General features: G+C 41.5%; 3 protein-coding genes across 3 annotated transcripts; all 3 read right to left on the reverse strand.

Moving 5' to 3' along the window:
- Positions 1 to 1,578: 1,578 nt before the first annotated feature.
- On the reverse strand, positions 1,579 to 7,447 carry LOC148104283 (uncharacterized). The gene is made up of 3 exons (XM_087839351.1): positions 5,221 to 7,447; positions 4,196 to 4,572; positions 1,579 to 1,607 (listed from the first exon to the last, which is right to left on the reverse strand). The coding sequence occupies exons 1-3, from the start codon at positions 7,445 to 7,447 to the stop codon at positions 1,593 to 1,595; spliced, it is 2,619 nt and encodes an 872-aa protein (XP_087695477.1). The 3' UTR covers positions 1,579 to 1,592.
- Positions 7,448 to 8,222: 775 nt separating this feature from the next.
- LOC148104284 (uncharacterized) lies at positions 8,223 to 10,945 on the reverse strand. The gene is made up of 3 exons (XM_087838328.1): positions 9,325 to 10,945; positions 8,461 to 9,066; positions 8,223 to 8,278 (listed from the first exon to the last, which is right to left on the reverse strand). Exons 1-3 carry the CDS (start codon positions 10,943 to 10,945, stop codon positions 8,223 to 8,225), a joined length of 2,283 nt encoding a protein of 760 aa, XP_087694454.1.
- A 53-nt stretch (positions 10,946 to 10,998) lies between these two features.
- Positions 10,999 to 14,701, reverse strand: LOC148104285 (uncharacterized). Its single transcript, XM_087838329.1, has 3 exons — positions 14,058 to 14,701; positions 11,330 to 13,799; positions 10,999 to 11,007 (listed from the first exon to the last, which is right to left on the reverse strand). The coding sequence occupies exons 1-3, from the start codon at positions 14,699 to 14,701 to the stop codon at positions 10,999 to 11,001; spliced, it is 3,123 nt and encodes a 1,040-aa protein (XP_087694455.1).
- Between the last annotated feature and the right edge of the window lie 3,289 nt (positions 14,702 to 17,990).

Genomic DNA, 17,990 nt, shown 5'->3' on the forward strand with positions numbered 1-17,990 from the left:
ACTCGTCTCATCTCTCTCACTCCCTCATGCTCCTTTGTGTTGCTTCACTCCCTCTCGTCTGCCTCTCCTCCACTCCTGTGTCACGTTCCCCAGTTTCGTGTTTTATTGTCTCGTGTTTCCATGTTTCACGTATCTTGTTTTGCTTTCCCTGTGGCGTCATGTTAATTTGTGTCAACTGTGTCCCCCATGTGTCCTCACTTCCCTCAATTCCTTCTTTGTAATTATGTCAGTGTCTCCCTCAGTCCCATGTATAGTTCGTGTTATTTTTCCCAGTTTTGTATCCTTTTTCCTTTCTCAGCAATAAAGCTTTATTTTGACTTCACATTTCACCTAAGTGAGGTTCTTTATGCATTCTATTCAAGTGAACTCCTCAATTGTAACTACTTTCTTTTTACTGCTATCTTTTCAATAGCAGTAAATCATGATTACTGAGTGTAATGATATATGAGTGTCTTTTGTCCTCTCTCCCTCCTCACATCTCTAGCCAGTAGTGGCAGATGGCTGCCCTGCCTGAGACTGGTTATCCCGGGGTGTTCTTCTTGTTAAATGGAAGTTTTTCCTTCCTGCCGTGACAGCATAAATAAAATTTAATGGAATTTAATGTATAGATTTTTAAATTAAATCATTCCTTGCAAAGCACTCGTTTCTTTGTTCTCTCACAGTAGTTATGAAAACCAGATGCACAAGTGGCTATCTTCCTGACAAACACATGGGTGGCTTAGAGTACTTTTAGATCATTACACACTGAAACAACAGGAGAAAAAGGAAGGAAAAAAAACTGGACGGATGCAGGATGACAAGATGTAAAACCACAAGACAAATACTGACAAATCTTGACACAAAGAAAGCAAAAATTATATTTATAAAACATTAAAACAAGATTTGTTAAGGCAACATTGTGAGGTAACCTTTATATATCGTTGTAGATACTGAAAAAGCTGAGAATAGTTCCTAATTATGAAGACTTTTTTTCAAATGAGTACATTGGGCATAAATAAATGTAATACATTCTGAATAAACAAATAACAAAAAGAACTAGAAAAAAAACATTTTTGAAGAGATTTTGAACGTCATCTGTCAATATCAGCTAGCAGGCTCTAAGAAGAACCATCAGAAGATAAACAATGGCTATTCAAACTTTGCAAGAAATACTGGGAGAAAAATGTAAGCTTGAAAAAACTTGAAACTTGAATTCAAACAAAGAGAGGAGTGCAGTGTACCTTACTTAAACACCACAACCACCACAAACATGTCAGTGCTCGGCTCACTTTTACAATCATTGTTACAACAATTCAGAGCATAAATGAAACTCAGGTTACTTCTCGCTGTACACTATTTCTTTCAGAGCTACAACCTATCTAATCTATGTAACATTCTGCTTCACATCAATGGGCAGGTGAGCTAATGAAAATAACACGCAACTTGCTAAACCAGGTCTTTCACTGTCACAGACATGTGGGATAAAGACAAGCTGAAGGCAAAGTATTCTTTTTCTTCTTTTACGTCACTTGATACAACACATTTTGTTACAGTCTCTGACGCATTTCTTTCTGTGTTATTGCTCTCCAAGGGGGCCATCAGGTGACTATCAATCAGGTGCTGCCTGCCTGAGTGTAATTAAAAGAAAGAACATTTATTACAGCATAAAAAATAAAATCTTGCTAGCTTTTTTAATATTTAAACAGAGGTGGGTCGAGTATCCAAAAATTGTACTCAAGTAAGAGTAGCATTACTTTAAAATATTATTACTCAAGTAAAAGTGAAAAGTAATCGTTAAAAACGTTACTCAAGAGTAAAAAAGTACTTGGTGAAAAGACTACTCAAGTAGGGAGTAACTGTTTGAAATGTCCGATTTATTTTTTAAATAAATGCTATCAGACAAAGAAAAATTAATAAATATACAAATTTTAGTATTTTCAAAAGGAATATATGTAAAAACATCAACAAAATAAGGCACAACTATTTTAATTTCCAGATTTCAGTTTTTCACAACATAAAGCCTATTTAACCAATATCTACAGTAAATAATATAAATATATAAACAGTGCAAGCAATTTCCAGTGACAAGATATGCTGTAAACTTTATATTCATTTTTGCTCCAAATGGCACATCAGCCTCAGAGAAAACATTAGAACGAGGCATCTTCAACATATGTACATACAAGGGAGCTCAGTTTACCATAAATTGTATGGGTGTGCATCTATTTCTGCATATTTAGCAAAAATGTGCCATTTCTTAACTCAGTGAGGTGATGGTTAAGCTTCAGCAGCAGTTTGCTTTCAAGTTTCTTTCTGTGAAGCTGTAAATGTTTAGCAGTGAACAGGAGTCCTGCATGACTAAGAAGTCCTTCACAAGCTCCAGATGCAGGAAGCGCTGTATTGATTTTGATGGACAGCTTCTTGATGTGAGGAAAGCCGTGCAATAGATCCACACAACCAGTGAATGGACATTAAAGGTATCTCTCCAGCTTCCCTGCTTCTGGCTTTCCTGAGCCCCAACAATATACTTTTCATGTTTGTACAATATACCTTTCACGTTTGAACAATATAATATTTATATTGTACGAACGTGATAATATATTGTTCAAATGTGAAAGGTATATTGTTAGAACAATATACTTTTCACTTTACTATTTTTGTTTTGCTTGGGTAGCAGCTCTATGGTTCCGTATCCGAGGCTTTTCAATGTGGCCTCACAAAATTATCACGACTACAACAACCATGAAAAGAGTTGGATGGACATTGCTGCTCAATCACAGGTGCCTGGTCAATGTTTTTCATTAGTAATTTAGCAAAGAAGATGGTGGTGGTGTGTGTGTGTGTCTGTAAAACAGAGAGAGGGAGAGCGAGAGACAGATTTTGTATGATATGTTTCATGTTATGGACACACAGTGTGAGCACTCAGGTCGCATCAGAGCATCAGGCCATCTAGTGTGAGACCCTGCATGGTGACCTATGAACTTTTAACCCCTGAGATTCAATTGTACAGTTTGAGCAGGAGCTGAATAATGTGACTGAAAAAAATCGCACAGTGTTTGCCCAGCTTAATGCAGACTGTTTAAACTAAACAAGCTGCTGTTTCACATAATAAACCCTGTCAGCCGCAGTATTGCCTTCTGTTTTAACAGTTAAAGCAGTAGAGACGAGCTGTTTGCATGTGCGTGGAACTCTAGCGTCATTAACCAGGCTAGCTGTTAGCTTATAGCTCACGCTAGCTAACCAGCGAGCAGTTAAAAGGACAGCTGAAGCTGCACAAAACACCCACAAACTTGTGTCACTACAACGTAGCGCCGAAAATATGACTCGCAGCTCGAGCTCGACACAGCTGCTGTAACATAAGACTGACATCCAGTTAACTACAGCTAAAAAGTTATTTAGAGAAAACTGAACATTTCCTCAGGTTACACGAGTTGAGTTGTTTCACGCTGAAAAGTTGGTTTGTTTTGGCTCTCACTGAAGACACCGACACATAGCTGAAGACATACCTGTTCTTTTGTACTGCTTTTAAACGAAACATTGTTTGTATATGAGGCCAAGGCTGTTCATCCTCTTCAGCTCTAGTGTAGACGACTGGCTCTGCCATGTTTTCATGTTTCTTCTTTCCGTGTGTCCGCTACTTTGAAACGCTTGGGGCGCTCTGCCCGCCAGTTTCAAACTGGTCATGTGACTGCATGGCCACATCTGATTGGTAAAAAAGTTACCGGAAACTCCACTGGCGGCATGTTATCTAATGTGTTAAACTAATTATTTTTTTTAAAAAGTAACGAGTCGAATTTTGCAAATGTAGCGGAGTAAAAGTACCGTTTCTTTTTCACAAATGTACTCAAGTATAAGTAAAAAGTATCGTGCAAAAAAGGTACTTTAAAAGTACATTATTTTCAAAAGCTTACTCAAGTAAATGTAATGGAGTAAATGTAACTCGTTACTACCCACCTCTGTATTTAAATATAGTTGTATTAGCGATATATTCATAAAGCATCTTATATTATAATATACACGCACACCCTGAAAAATATAAAAGCAAGTTCTTTGCTATGTTGGCAAGTACACTTCAGTGTGATGTTTTGGAAAAGTCTTTAAGTTATAGATCAAAAAAAATAGAAAGCTAAAGTGAGAAGCTGGTTTGCCTAAACATCAAGAGCAGGTGGAGGTGAAACTGTCTGTCAAAAGGAAAGGTCTGAGAATTTTTCTTTACCTGATTTGTGTTGTTCTGCGATTGTTCTTCTGGGTTTGAAGCATTTGAAGCAGGAAAGCTGATGCGGTTCACAATTGGATAATCAAAGAGAAGAGGGGTCAGAGTGGCAATCTTGGGTGTATACTTGAAAAATATTGTGTTGGCCCTAGATGAGGGGAAAGATGTAGAGTTAACTTGGGGCCCTGTTGTGTTGGCTTGGGCAGTGTTTGGTGATGATTGCTCTGTAGAAAATAGCGAAGGTGAACTCGAGTCTATTACAGCAGTGGATTTTGGAACCATTACTGTAGATGGTAAAGAGCTGAATGAGGGTGAGGGTGTGACAGAGCTGTTTACATTTTTGTTAGCAGCAGTTCCTTTACTTTGGGAAGGAATCCCATCTGTTGTTCTAGAACTAGATGCACTGTTTGTGGGTGTTGTGAATCCTGTTTCTGTGTATGATGTTGTCTGCCTTGTTGTGGTGATGCTTTCCTTTCTAGATGCTGTAGGCTCAGTTGTTGTTGCTGTAATAGACACTGTCATTTGTGTTGATGTAAGGGCAGTTGTAGATGCATGTATGTCAGTTGTGAGTGGACCAGACTGTTTGGGAGTTGTAATGGCCACTGTGTCCACAGATCCTGCAGTTTGGGTTTTCACTCCTGTTGTACTAGAACCAGATGCACTGTTTGTGGGTGTTGTGTGTCGGGTTGTTGTTGAGCCATAGGTTTGATTCCCACCTGTGGATGGCTCTTTTGTAGATGATGCTGACGTTGACACTGGTGAAGCCGCTGATTTGGCTGTCTCTGATGGTCTAGCTCCTGCTGGAGTTTCTGACTGTGTTGCCGGAGTTAAGATTGTTGATAAACCCTGGGATGTTGCAAGCAAAGTTGTTGTAGTTTGCGTTATTGTGTTGGTCACTGATTCATCATGTGATGGCGTGGAACCATTACCATGTGTTGATGCAGCAGACTGATTTGAAGTTGTATACCATTCATTTGTTTTTGATGGGGCCGTTTCTGATGTGCTAGATTCTGTTAGAATAGCCGTACTTTTTGGTGATTCTGGTGTTCCCTCAGGTGTACTCTGAAATGTTTCCAGTGAAGTGTTTTCTGTCATGGTTGATTGTGCTATAGGTTGTATGGCCTGAGTTGGTGTTACTGAAGTAGTTGTCACAGATGCTGCAGATTTGGTAAATTCTTGTGTAAACTGATCAATACTGCTACCTTCCTCCTTGGTTGCTTGTCTTGTTACAGATATGGGTGACACATTTGTGGATGCTGTGGCCAGTGGTTGAAGAGTTGTGCCTTCACTTCTATATGATGGTGTGTAGGTTTGTTTTGGGACATCTGTTGGCATTTCTTTTGTTGATTTTAAAGTGGAAGTTTCTGTTTGCATGTTTGTTGTTACATCGACTGTACTTTGTTGTGATGCTGTGTTTCCTGATAAAGTTTTTTGATTTGATGTGATTGGAAACGATGTTGTGGTTAGGTTCGATGGTACAGTGTTCTTTGTTGGTGTTGTGAATCCTGTTTCTGTGTATGATGTTGTCTGCCTTGTTGTGGTGATGCTTTCCTTTGTAGATGCTGTAGGCTCAGTTGTTGTTGCTGTAATAGACACTGTCGTTTGTGTTGGTGTAAGGGCTGTTGTAGATGCATGTATATCAGTTGTGAGTGGGCCAGACTGTTTGGGAGTTGTAATGGCCACTGTGTCCACAGATCCTGCAGTTTGGGTTTTCACTCCTGTTGTACTAGAACCAGATGCACTGTTTGTTGGTGTTGTGTGTCGGGTTGTTGTTGAGCCATAGGTTTGATTCCCACCTGTGGATGGCTCTTTTGTAGATGATGCTGACGTTGACATTGGTGAAGCCGCTGATTTCACTGTCTCTGATGGTCTAGCTTCTGCTGGAGTTTCTGACTGTGTTGCTGGAGTTAAGATTGTTGATAAACCCTGGGATGTTGCAAGCAAAGTTGTTGTAGTTTGCGTTATTGTGTTGGTCACTGATTCACCATGTGATGGCGTGGAACCGTTACCATGTGTTGATGCAGCAGACTGATTTGAAGTTGTATACCATTCATTTGTTTTTGATGGGGCCGTTTCTGATGTGCTAGATCCTGTTAGAATAGCCGTACTTTTTGGTGATTCTGGTGTTCTCTCAGGTGTACTCTGAAATGTTTCCAGTGAAGTGTTTTCTGTCATGGTTGATTGTGCTATAGGTTGTATGGCCTGAGTTGGTGTTACTGAAGTAGTTGTCACAGATGCTGCAGATTTGGTAAATTCTTGTGTAAACTGATCAATACTGCTACCTTCCTCCTTGGTTGCTTGTCTTGTTACAGATATGGGTGACACATTTGTGGATGCTGTGGCCAGTGGTTGAAGAGTTGTGCCTTCACTTCTATATGATGGTGTGTAGGTTTGTTTTGGGACATCTGTTGGCATTTCTTTTGTTGATTTTAAAGTGGAAGTTTCTGTTTGCATGTTTGTTGTTACATCGACTGTACTTTGTTGTGATGCTGTGTTTCCTGATAAAGTTTTTTGATTTGATGTGATTGGAAACGATGTTGTGGTTAGGTTCGATGGTACAGTGTTCTTTGTTGGTGTTGTGAATCCTGTTTCTGTGTATGATGTTGTCTGCCTTGTTGTGGTGATGCTTTCCTTTGTAGATGCTGTAGGCTCAGTTGTTGTTGCTGTAATAGACACTGTCGTTTGTGTTGGTGTAAGGGCTGTTGTAGATGCATGTATATCAGTTGTGAGTGGGCCAGACTGTTTGGGAGTTGTAATGGCCACTGTGTCCACAGATCCTGCAGTTTGGGTTTTCACTCCTGTTGTACTAGAACCAGATGCACTGTTTGTTGGTGTTGTGTGTCGGGTTGTTGTTGAGCCATAGGTTTGATTCCCACCTGTGGATGGCTCTTTTGTAGATGATGCTGACGTTGACATTGGTGAAGCCGCTGATTTCACTGTCTCTGATGGTCTAGCTTCTGCTGGAGTTTCTGACTGTGTTGCTGGAGTTAAGATTGTTGATAAACCCTGGGATGTTGCAAGCAAAGTTGTTGTAGTTTGCGTTATTGTGTTGGTCACTGATTCACCATGTGATGGCGTGGAACCGTTACCATGTGTTGATGCAGCAGACTGATTTGAAGTTGTATACCATTCATTTGTTTTTGATGGGGCCGTTTCTGATGTGCTAGATCCTGTTAGAATAGCCGTACTTTTTGGTGATTCTGGTGTTCTCTCAGGTGTACTCTGAAATGTTTCCAGTGAAGTGTTTTCTGTCATGGTTGATTGTGCTATAGGTTGTATGGCCTGAGTTGGTGTTACTGAAGTAGTTGTCACAGATGCTGCAGATTTGGTAAATTCTTGTGTAAACTGATCAATACTGCTACCTTCCTCCTTGGTTGCTTGTCTTGTTACAGATATGGGTGACACATTTGTGGATGCTGTGGCCAGTGGTTGAAGAGTTGTGCCTTCACTTCTATATGATGGTGTGTAGGTTTGTTTTGGGACATCTGTTGGCATTTCTTTTGTTGATTTTAAAGTGGAAGTTTCTGTTTGCATGTTTGTTGTTACATCGACTGTACTTTGTTGTGATGCTGTGTTTCCTGATAAAGTTTTTTGATTTGATGTGATTGGAAACGATGTTGTGGTTAGGTTCGATGGTACAGTGTTCTTTGTTGGTGTTGTGAATCCTGTTTCTGTGTATGATGTTGTCTGCCTTGTTGTGGTGATGCTTTCCTTTGTAGATGCTGTAGGCTCAGTTGTTGTTGCTGTAATAGACACTGTCGTTTGTGTTGGTGTAAGGGCTGTTGTAGATGCATGTATATCAGTTGTGAGTGGGCCAGACTGTTTGGGAGTTGTAATGGCCACTGTGTCCACAGATCCTGCAGTTTGGGTTTTCACTCCTGTTGTACTAGAACCAGATGCACTGTTTGTTGGTGTTGTGTGTCGGGTTGTTGTTGAGCCATAGGTTTGATTCCCACCTGTGGATGGCTCTTTTGTAGATGATGCTGACGTTGACATTGGTGAAGCCGCTGATTTCACTGTCTCTGATGGTCTAGCTTCTGCTGGAGTTTCTGACTGTGTTGCTGGAGTTAAGATTGTTGATAAACCCTGGGATGTTGCAAGCAAAGTTGTTGTAGTTTGCGTTATTGTGTTGGTCACTGATTCACCATGTGATGGCGTGGAACCGTTACCATGTGTTGATGCAGCAGACTGATTTGAAGTTGTATACCATTCATTTGTTTTTGATGGGGCCGTTTCTGATGTGCTAGATCCTGTTAGAATAGCCGTACTTTTTGGTGATTCTGGTGTTCTCTCAGGTGTACTCTGAAATGTTTCCAGTGAAGTGTTTTCTGTCATGGTTGATTGTGCTATAGGTTGTATGGCCTGAGTTGGTGTTACTGAAGTAGTTGTCACAGATGCTGCAGATTTGGTAAATTCTTGTGTAAACTGATCAATACTGCTACCTTCCTCCTTGGTTGCTTGTCTTGTTACAGATATGGGTGACACATTTGTGGATGCTGTGGCCAGTGGTTGAAGAGTTGTGCCTTCACTTCTATATGATGGTGTGTAGGTTTGTTTTGGGACATCTGTTGGCATTTCTTTTGTTGATTTTAAAGTGGAAGTTTCTGTTTGCATGTTTGTTGTTACATCGACTGTACTTTGTTGTGATGCTGTGTTTCCTGATAAAGTTTTTTGATTTGATGTGATTGGAAACGATGTTGTGGTTAGGTTCGATGGTACAGTGTTCTTTGTTGGTGTTGTGAATCCTGTTTCTGTGTATGATGTTGTCTGCCTTGTTGTGGTGATGCTTTCCTTTGTAGATGCTGTAGGCTCAGTTGTTGTTGCTGTAATAGACACTGTCGTTTGTGTTGATGTAAGGGCTGTTGTAGATGCATGTATATCAGTTGTGAGTGGACCAGACTGTTTGGGAGTTGTAATGGCCACTGTGTCCACAGATCCTGCAGTTTGGGTTTTCACTCCTGTTGTACTAGAACCAGATGCACTGTTTGTGGGTGTTGTGAATCCTGTTTTTGTGTATGATGTTGTCTGCCTTGTTGTGGTGATGCTTTCCTCTCTAGATGCTGTAGGCTCCGTTGTTGTTGCTGTAATAGACACTGTCGTTTGTGTTGGTGTAAGGGCTGTTGTAGATGCATGTATATCAGTTGTGATTGGACCAGACTGTTTGGGAGTTGTAATGGCCACTGTGTCCACAGATCCTGCAGTTTGGGTTTTCACTCCTGTTGTACTAGAACCAGATGCACTGTTTGTGGGTGTTGTGTGTCGGGTTGTTGTTGAGCCATAGGTTTGATTCCCACCTGTGGATGGCTCTTTTGTAGATGATGCTGACGTTGACACTGGTGAAGCCGCTGATTTGGCTGTCTCTGATGGTCTAGCTCCTGCTGGAGTTTCTGACTGTGTTGCCGGAGTTAAGATTGTTGATAAACCCTGGGATGTTGCAAGCAAAGTTGTTGTAGTTTGCGTTATTGTGTTGGTCACTGATTCATCATGTGATGGCGTGGAACCATTACCATGTGTTGATGCAGCAGACTGATTTGAAGTTGTATACCATTCATTTGTTTTTGATGGGGCCGTTTCTGATGTGCTAGATTCTGTTAGAATAGCCGTACTTTTTGGTGATTCTGGTGTTCCCTCAGGTGTACTCTGAAATGTTTCCAGTGAAGTGTTTTCTGTCATGGTTGATTGTGCTATAGGTTGTATGGCCTGAGTTGGTGTTACTGAAGTAGTTGTCACAGATGCTGCAGATTTGGTAAATTCTTGTGTAAACTGATCAATACTGCTACCTTCCTCCTTGGTTGCTTGTCTTGTTACAGATATGGGTGACACATTTGTGGATGCTGTGGCCAGTGGTTGAAGAGTTGTGCCTTCACTTCTATATGATGGTGTGTAGGTTTGTTTTGGGACATCTGTTGGCATTTCTTTTGTTGATTTTAAAGTGGAAGTTTCTGTTTGCATGTTTGTTGTTACATCGACTGTACTTTGTTGTGATGCTGTGTTTCCTGATAAAGTTTTTTGATTTGATGTGATTGGAAACGATGTTGTGGTTAGGTTCGATGGTACAGTGTTCTTTGTTGGTGTTGTGAATCCTGTTTCTGTGTATGATGTTGTCTGCCTTGTTGTGGTGATGCTTTCCTTTGTAGATGCTGTAGGCTCCGTTGTTGTTGCTGTAATAGACACTGTCGTTTGTGTTGATGTAAGGGCAGTTGTAGATGCATGTATGTCAGTTGTGAGTGGACCAGACTGTTTGGGAGTTGTAATGGCCACTGTGTCCACAGATCCTGCAGTTTGGGTTTTCACTCCTGTTGTACTAGAACCAGATGCACTGTTTGTGGGTGTTGTGTGTCGGGTTGTTGTTGAGCCATAGGTTTGATTCCCACCTGTGGATGGCTCTTTTGTAGATGATGCTGACGTTGACACTGGTGAAGCCGCTGATTTGGCTGTCTCTGATGGTCTAGCTCCTGCTGGAGTTTCTGACTGTGTTGCCGGAGTTAAGATTGTTGATAAACCCTGGGATGTTGCAAGCAAAGTTGTTGTAGTTTGCGTTATTGTGTTGGTCACTGATTCATCATGTGATGGCGTGGAACCATTACCATGTGTTGATGCAGCAGACTGATTTGAAGTTGTATACCATTCATTTGTTTTTGATGGGGCCGTTTCTGATGTGCTAGATTCTGTTAGAATAGCCGTACTTTTTGGTGATTCTGGTGTTCCCTCAGGTGTACTCTGAAATGTTTCCAGTGAAGTGTTTTCTGTCATGGTTGATTGTGCTATAGGTTGTATGGCCTGAGTTGGTGTTACTGAAGTAGTTGTCACAGATGCTGCAGATTTGGTAAATTCTTGTGTAAACTGATCAATACTGCTACCTTCCTCCTTGGTTGCTTGTCTTGTTACAGATATGGGTGACACATTTGTGGATGCTGTGGCCAGTGGTTGAAGAGTTGTGCCTTCACTTCTATATGATGGTGTGTAGGTTTGTTTTGGGACATCTGTTGGCATTTCTTTTGTTGATTTTAAAGTGGAAGTTTCTGTTTGCATGTTTGTTGTTACATCGACTGTACTTTGTTGTGATGCTGTGTTTCCTGATAAAGTTTTTTGATTTGATGTGATTGGAAACGATGTTGTGGTTAGGTTCGATGGTACAGTGTTCTTTGTTGGTGTTGTGAATCCTGTTTCTGTGTATGATGTTGTCTGCCTTGTTGTGGTGATGCTTTCCTTTGTAGATGCTGTAGGCTCCGTTGTTGTTGCTGTAATAGACACTGTCGTTTGTGTTGATGTAAGGGCAGTTGTAGATGCATGTATGTCAGTTGTGAGTGGACCAGACTGTTTGGGAGTTGTAATGGCCACTGTGTCCACAGATCCTGCAGTTTGGGTTTTCACTCCTGTTGTACTAGAACCAGATGCACTGTTTGTGGGTGTTGTGAATCCTGTTTTTGTGTATGATGTTGTCTGCCTTGTTGTGGTGATGCTTTCCTTTGTAGATGCTGTAGGCTCAGTTGTTGTTGCTGTAATAGACACTGTCGTTTGTGTTGATGTAAGGGCTGTTGTAGATGCATGTATATCAGTTGTGAGTGGGCCAGACTGTTTGGGAGTTGTAATGGCCACTGTGTCCACAGATCCTGCAGTTTGGGTTTTCACTCCTGTTGTACTAGAACCAGATGCACTGTTTGTTGGTGTTGTGTGTCGGGTTGTTGTTGAGCCATAGGTTTGATTCCCACCTGTGGATGGCTCTTTTGTAGATGATGCTGACGTTGACATTGGTGAAGCCGCTGATTTCACTGTCTCTGATGGTCTAGCTCCTGCTGGAGTTTCTGACTGTGTTGCTGGAGTTAAGATTGTTGATAAACCCTGGGATGTTGCAAGCGAAGTTGTTGTAGTTTGCGTTATTGTGTTGGTCACTGATTCACCATGTGATGGCGTGGAATCGTTACCATGTGTTGATCCAGCAGACTGATTTGAAGTTGTATACCATTCATTTGTTTTTGATGGGGCTGTTTCTGATGTGCTAGATCCTGTTAGAATAGCCGTACTTTTTGGTGATTCTGGTGTTCCCTCAGGTGTACTCTGAAATGTTTCCAGTGAAGTGTTTTCTGTCATGGTTGATTGTGCTATAGGTTGTATGGCCTGAGTTGGTGTTACTGAAGTAGTTGTCACAGATGCTGCAGATTTGGTAAATTCTTGTGTAAACTGATCAATACTGCTACCTTCCTCCTTGGTTGCTTGTCTTGTTACAGATATGGGTGACACATTTGTGGATGCTGTGGCCAGTGGTTGAAGAGTTGTGCCTTCACTTCTATATGATGGTGTGTAGGTTTGTTTTGGGACATCTGTTTGCATTTCTTTTTTTGATTTTAAAGTGGAAGTTTCTGTTTGCATGTTTGTTGTTACATCGACTGTACTTTGTTGTGATGCTGTGTTTCCTGATAAAGTTTTTTGATTTGATGTTATTGGAAACGATGTTGTGGTTAGGTTCGATGGTACAGTGCTATTTGTTGGTGTTGTGAATCCTGTTTCTGTGTATGATGTTGTCTGCCTTGTTGTGGTGATGCTTTCCTTTCTAGATGCTGTAGGCTCCGTTGTTGTTGCTGTAATAGACACTGTCGTTTGTGTTGGTGTAAGGGCAGTTGTAGATGCATGTATATCAGTTGTGAGTGGACTAGACTGTTTGGGAGTTGTAATGGCTACTGTGTCCACAGATCCTGCAGTTTGGGTTTTCACTCCTGTTGTACTAGAACCAGATGTACTGTTTCTTGGTGTTGTGTGTCGGGTTGTTGTTGAGCCATAGGTTTGATTCCCACCTGTGGATGGCTCTTTTGTAGATGATGCTGACGTTGACATTGGTGAAACCACTGATTTGACTGTCTCTGATGGTCTAGCTCCTGCTGGAGTTTCTGACTGTGTTGCTGGAGTTAAGATTGTTGATAAACCCTGGGATGTTGCAAGCGAAGTTGTTGTAGTTTGCGTTATTGTGTTGGTCACTGATTCACCATGTGATGGCGTGGAACCGTTACCATGTGTTGATCCAGCAGACTGATTTGAAGTTGTATACCATTCATTTGTTTTTGATGGGGCTGTTTCTGATGTGCTAGATTCTGTTAGAATAGCCGTACTTTTTGGTGATTCTGGTGTTCCCTCAGGTGTACTCTGAAATGTTTGCAGTGAAGTGTTTTCTGTCATGGTTGATTGTGCTATAGGTTCTGTGGCTTGAGTTGGTGTTACTGAAGTAGTTGTCACAGATGCTGCAGATTTGGTAAATTCTTGTGTAAACTGATCAATACTGCTACCTTCCTCCTTGGTTGCTTGTCTTGTTACAGATATGGGTGACACATTTGTGGATGCTGTGGCCAGTGGTTGAAGAGTTGTGCCTTCACTTCTATATGATGGTGTGTAGGTTTGTTTTGGGACATCTGTTTGCATTTCTTTTGTTGATTTTAAAGTGGAAGTTTCTGTTTGCATGTTTGTTGTTACATCGACTGTACTTTGTTGTGATGCTGTGTTTCCTGATAAAGTTTTTTGATTTGATGTTATTGGAAACGATGTTGTGGTTAGGTTCGATGGTACAGTGTTCTTTGTTGGCTTTGTGAATCCTGTTTCTGTGTATGATGTTGTCTGCCTTGTTGTGGTGATGCATTCCTTTCTAGATGCTGTAGGCTCAGTTGTTGTTGCTGTAATAGACACTGTCGTTTGTGTTGGTGTAAGGGCTGTTGTAGATGCATGTATATCAGTTGTGAGTGGACCAGACTGTTTGGGAGTTGTAATGACCACTGTGTCCACAGATCCTGCAGTTTGGGTTTTCACTCCTGTTGTACTAGAACCAGATGCACTGTTTGTGGGTTTTGTGAATCCTGTTTTTGTGTATGATGTTGTCTGCCTTGTTGTGGTGATGCTTTCCTCTCTAGATGCTGTAGGCTCCGTTGTTGTTGCTGTAATAGACACTGTCGTTTGTGTTGGTGTAAGGGCTGTTGTAGATGCATGTATATCAGTTGTGATTGGACCAGACTGTTTGGGAGTTGTAATGGCCACTGTGTCCACAGATCCTGCAGTTTGGGTTTTCACTCCTGTTGTACTAGAACCAGATGCACTGTTTGTTGGTGTTGTGTGTCGGGTTGTTGTTGAGCCATAGGTTTGATTCCCACCTGTGGATGGCTCTTTTGTAGATGATGCTGACGTTGACACTGGTGAAACCGTTGATTTGGCTGTCTCTGATGGTCTAGCTTCTGCTGGAGTTTCTGACTGTATTGCCGGAGTTAAGATTGTTGATAAACCCTGGGATGTTGCAAGCGAAGTTGTTGTAGTTTGCGTTATTGTGTTGGTCACTGATTCATCATGTGATGGCGTGGAACCGTTACCATGTGTTGATCCAGCAGACTGATTTGAAGTTGTATACCATTCATTTGTTTTTGATGGGGCCGTTTCTGATGTGCTAGATTCTGTTAGAATAGCCGTACTTTTTGGTGATTCTGGTGTTCCCTCAGGTGTACTCTGAAATGTTTCCAGTGAAGTGTTTTCTGTCATGGTTGATTGTGCTATAGGTTGTATGGCCTGAGTTGGTGTTACTGAAGTAGTTGTCACAGATGCTGCAGATTTGGTAAATTCTTGTGTAAACTGATCAATACTGCTACCTTCCTCCTTGGTTGCTTGTCTTGTTACAGATATGGGTGACACATTTGTGGATGCTGTGGCCAGTGGTTGAAGAGTTGTGCCTTCACTTCTATATGATGGTGTGTAGGTTTGTTTTGGGACAACTGTTTGCATTTCTTTTGTTGATTTTAAAGTGGAAGTTTCTGTTTGCATGTTTGTTGTTACATCGACTGTACTTTGTTGTGATGCTGTGTTTCCTGATAAAGTTTTTTGATTTGATGTGATTGGAAACGATGTTGTGGTTAGGTTCGATGGTACAGTGTTCTTTGTTGGTGTTGTGAATCCTGTTTCTGTGTATGATGTTGTCTGCCTTGTTGTGGTGATGCTTTCCTTTGTAGATGCTGTAGGCTCCGTTGTTGTTGCTGTAATAGACACTGTCGTTTGTGTTGATGTAAGGGCAGTTGTAGATGCATGTATGTCAGTTGTGAGTGGACCAGACTGTTTGGGAGTTGTAATGGCCACTGTGTCCACAGATCCTGCAGTTTGGGTTTTCACTCCTGTTGTACTAGAACCAGATGCACTGTTTGTTGGTGTTGTGTGTCGGGTTGTTGTTGAGCCATAGGTTTGATTCCCACCTGTGGATGGCTCTTTTGTAGATGATGCTGACGTTGACATTGGTGAAGCCGCTGATTTCACTGTCTCTGATGGTCTAGCTTCTGCTGGAGTTTCTGACTGTGTTGCTGGAGTTAAGATTGTTGATAAACCCTGGGATGTTGCAAGCAAAGTTGTTGTAGTTTGCGTTATTGTGTTGGTCACTGATTCACCATGTGATGGCGTGGAACCGTTACCATGTGTTGATGCAGCAGACTGATTTGAAGTTGTATACCATTCATTTGTTTTTGATGGGGCCGTTTCTGATGTGCTAGATCCTGTTAGAATAGCCGTACTTTTTGGTGATTCTGGTGTTCTCTCAGGTGTACTCTGAAATGTTTCCAGTGAAGTGTTTTCTGTCATGGTTGATTGTGCTATAGGTTGTATGGCCTGAGTTGGTGTTACTGAAGTAGTTGTCACAGATGCTGCAGATTTGGTAAATTCTTGTGTAAACTGATCAATACTGCTACCTTCCTCCTTGGTTGCTTGTCTTGTTACAGATATGGGTGACACATTTGTGGATGCTGTGGCCAGTGGTTGAAGAGTTGTGCCTTCACTTCTATATGATGGTGTGTAGGTTTGTTTTGGGACATCTGTTGGCATTTCTTTTGTTGATTTTAAAGTGGAAGTTTCTGTTTGCATGTTTGTTGTTACATCGACTGTACTTTGTTGTGATGCTGTGTTTCCTGATAAAGTTTTTTGATTTGATGTGATTGGAAACGATGTTGTGGTTAGGTTCGATGGTACAGTGTTCTTTGTTGGTGTTGTGAATCCTGTTTCTGTGTATGATGTTGTCTGCCTTGTTGTGGTGATGCTTTCCTTTGTAGATGCTGTAGGCTCAGTTGTTGTTGCTGTAATAGACACTGTCGTTTGTGTTGGTGTAAGGGCTGTTGTAGATGCATGTATATCAGTTGTGAGTGGGCCAGACTGTTTGGGAGTTGTAATGGCCACTGTGTCCACAGATCCTGCAGTTTGGGTTTTCACTCCTGTTGTACTAGAACCAGATGCACTGTTTGTTGGTGTTGTGTGTCGGGTTGTTGTTGAGCCATAGGTTTGATTCCCACCTGTGGATGGCTCTTTTGTAGATGATGCTGACGTTGACATTGGTGAAGCCGCTGATTTCACTGTCTCTGATGGTCTAGCTTCTGCTGGAGTTTCTGACTGTGTTGCTGGAGTTAAGATTGTTGATAAACCCTGGGATGTTGCAAGCAAAGTTGTTGTAGTTTGCGTTATTGTGTTGGTCACTGATTCACCATGTGATGGCGTGGAACCGTTACCATGTGTTGATGCAGCAGACTGATTTGAAGTTGTATACCATTCATTTGTTTTTGATGGGGCCGTTTCTGATGTGCTAGATCCTGTTAGAATAGCCGTACTTTTTGGTGATTCTGGTGTTCTCTCAGGTGTACTCTGAAATGTTTCCAGTGAAGTGTTTTCTGTCATGGTTGATTGTGCTATAGGTTGTATGGCCTGAGTTGGTGTTACTGAAGTAGTTGTCACAGATGCTGCAGATTTGGTAAATTCTTGTGTAAACTGATCAATACTGCTACCTTCCTCCTTGGTTGCTTGTCTTGTTACAGATATGGGTGACACATTTGTGGATGCTGTGGCCAGTGGTTGAAGAGTTGTGCCTTCACTTCTATATGATGGTGTGTAGGTTTGTTTTGGGACATCTGTTGGCATTTCTTTTGTTGATTTTAAAGTGGAAGTTTCTGTTTGCATGTTTGTTGTTACATCGACTGTACTTTGTTGTGATGCTGTGTTTCCTGATAAAGTTTTTTGATTTGATGTGATTGGAAACGATGTTGTGGTTAGGTTCGATGGTACAGTGTTCTTTGTTGGTGTTGTGAATCCTGTTTCTGTGTATGATGTTGTCTGCCTTGTTGTGGTGATGCTTTCCTTTGTAGATGCTGTAGGCTCAGTTGTTGTTGCTGTAATAGACACTGTCGTTTGTGTTGATGTAAGGGCTGTTGTAGATGCATGTATATCAGTTGTGAGTGGACCAGACTGTTTGGGAGTTGTAATGGCCACTGTGTCCACAGATCCTGCAGTTTGGGTTTTCACTCCTGTTGTACTAGAACCAGATGCACTGTTTGTGGGTGTTGTGAATCCTGTTTTTGTGTATGATGTTGTCTGCCTTGTTGTGGTGATGCTTTCCTCTCTAGATGCTGTAGGCTCCGTTGTTGTTGCTGTAATAGACACTGTCGTTTGTGTTGGTGTAAGGGCTGTTGTAGATGCATGTATATCAGTTGTGATTGGACCAGACTGTTTGGGAGTTGTAATGGCCACTGTGTCCACAGATCCTGCAGTTTGGGTTTTCACTCCTGTTGTACTAGAACCAGATGCACTGTTTGTGGGTGTTGTGTGTCGGGTTGTTGTTGAGCCATAGGTTTGATTCCCACCTGTGGATGGCTCTTTTGTAGATGATGCTGACGTTGACACTGGTGAAGCCGCTGATTTGGCTGTCTCTGATGGTCTAGCTCCTGCTGGAGTTTCTGACTGTGTTGCCGGAGTTAAGATTGTTGATAAACCCTGGGATGTTGCAAGCAAAGTTGTTGTAGTTTGCGTTATT

Source organism: Neolamprologus brichardi, chromosome 3, assembly GCF_056152115.1.
Source record: "Neolamprologus brichardi isolate AB-2024 chromosome 3, ASM5615211v1, whole genome shotgun sequence".
Lineage (NCBI taxonomy): Eukaryota > Metazoa > Chordata > Actinopteri > Cichliformes > Cichlidae > Neolamprologus > Neolamprologus brichardi.

Coding starts and splice junctions, on each gene's coding strand:
- LOC148104283 (XM_087839351.1), bottom strand. CDS start 7,447: ATGACAGAAAACACTTCACTGGAAACATTTCAGAGTACACCTGAGAGA. Junction 4,573..5,220: donor AACACCAGAATCACCAAAAA/GTACGGCTATTC, acceptor CTAGAACAACAG/ATGGGATTCCTTCCCAAAGT.
- LOC148104284 (XM_087838328.1), bottom strand. CDS start 10,945: ATGACAGAAAACACTTCACTGGAAACATTTCAGAGTACACCTGAGGGA. Junction 9,067..9,324: donor TCCAATCACAACTGATATAC/ATGCATCTACAA, acceptor CAACTGATATAC/ATGCATCTACAACAGCCCTT. Junction 8,279..8,460: donor AACACCAGAATCACCAAAAA/GTACGGCTATTC, acceptor GCAACATCCCAG/GGTTTATCAACAATCTTAAC.
- LOC148104285 (XM_087838329.1), bottom strand. CDS start 14,701: ATGACAGAAAACACTTCACTGGAAACATTTCAGAGTACACCTGAGGGA. Junction 13,800..14,057: donor GAAAGCATCACCACAACAAG/GCAGACAACATC, acceptor CACCACAACAAG/GCAGACAACATCATACACAG.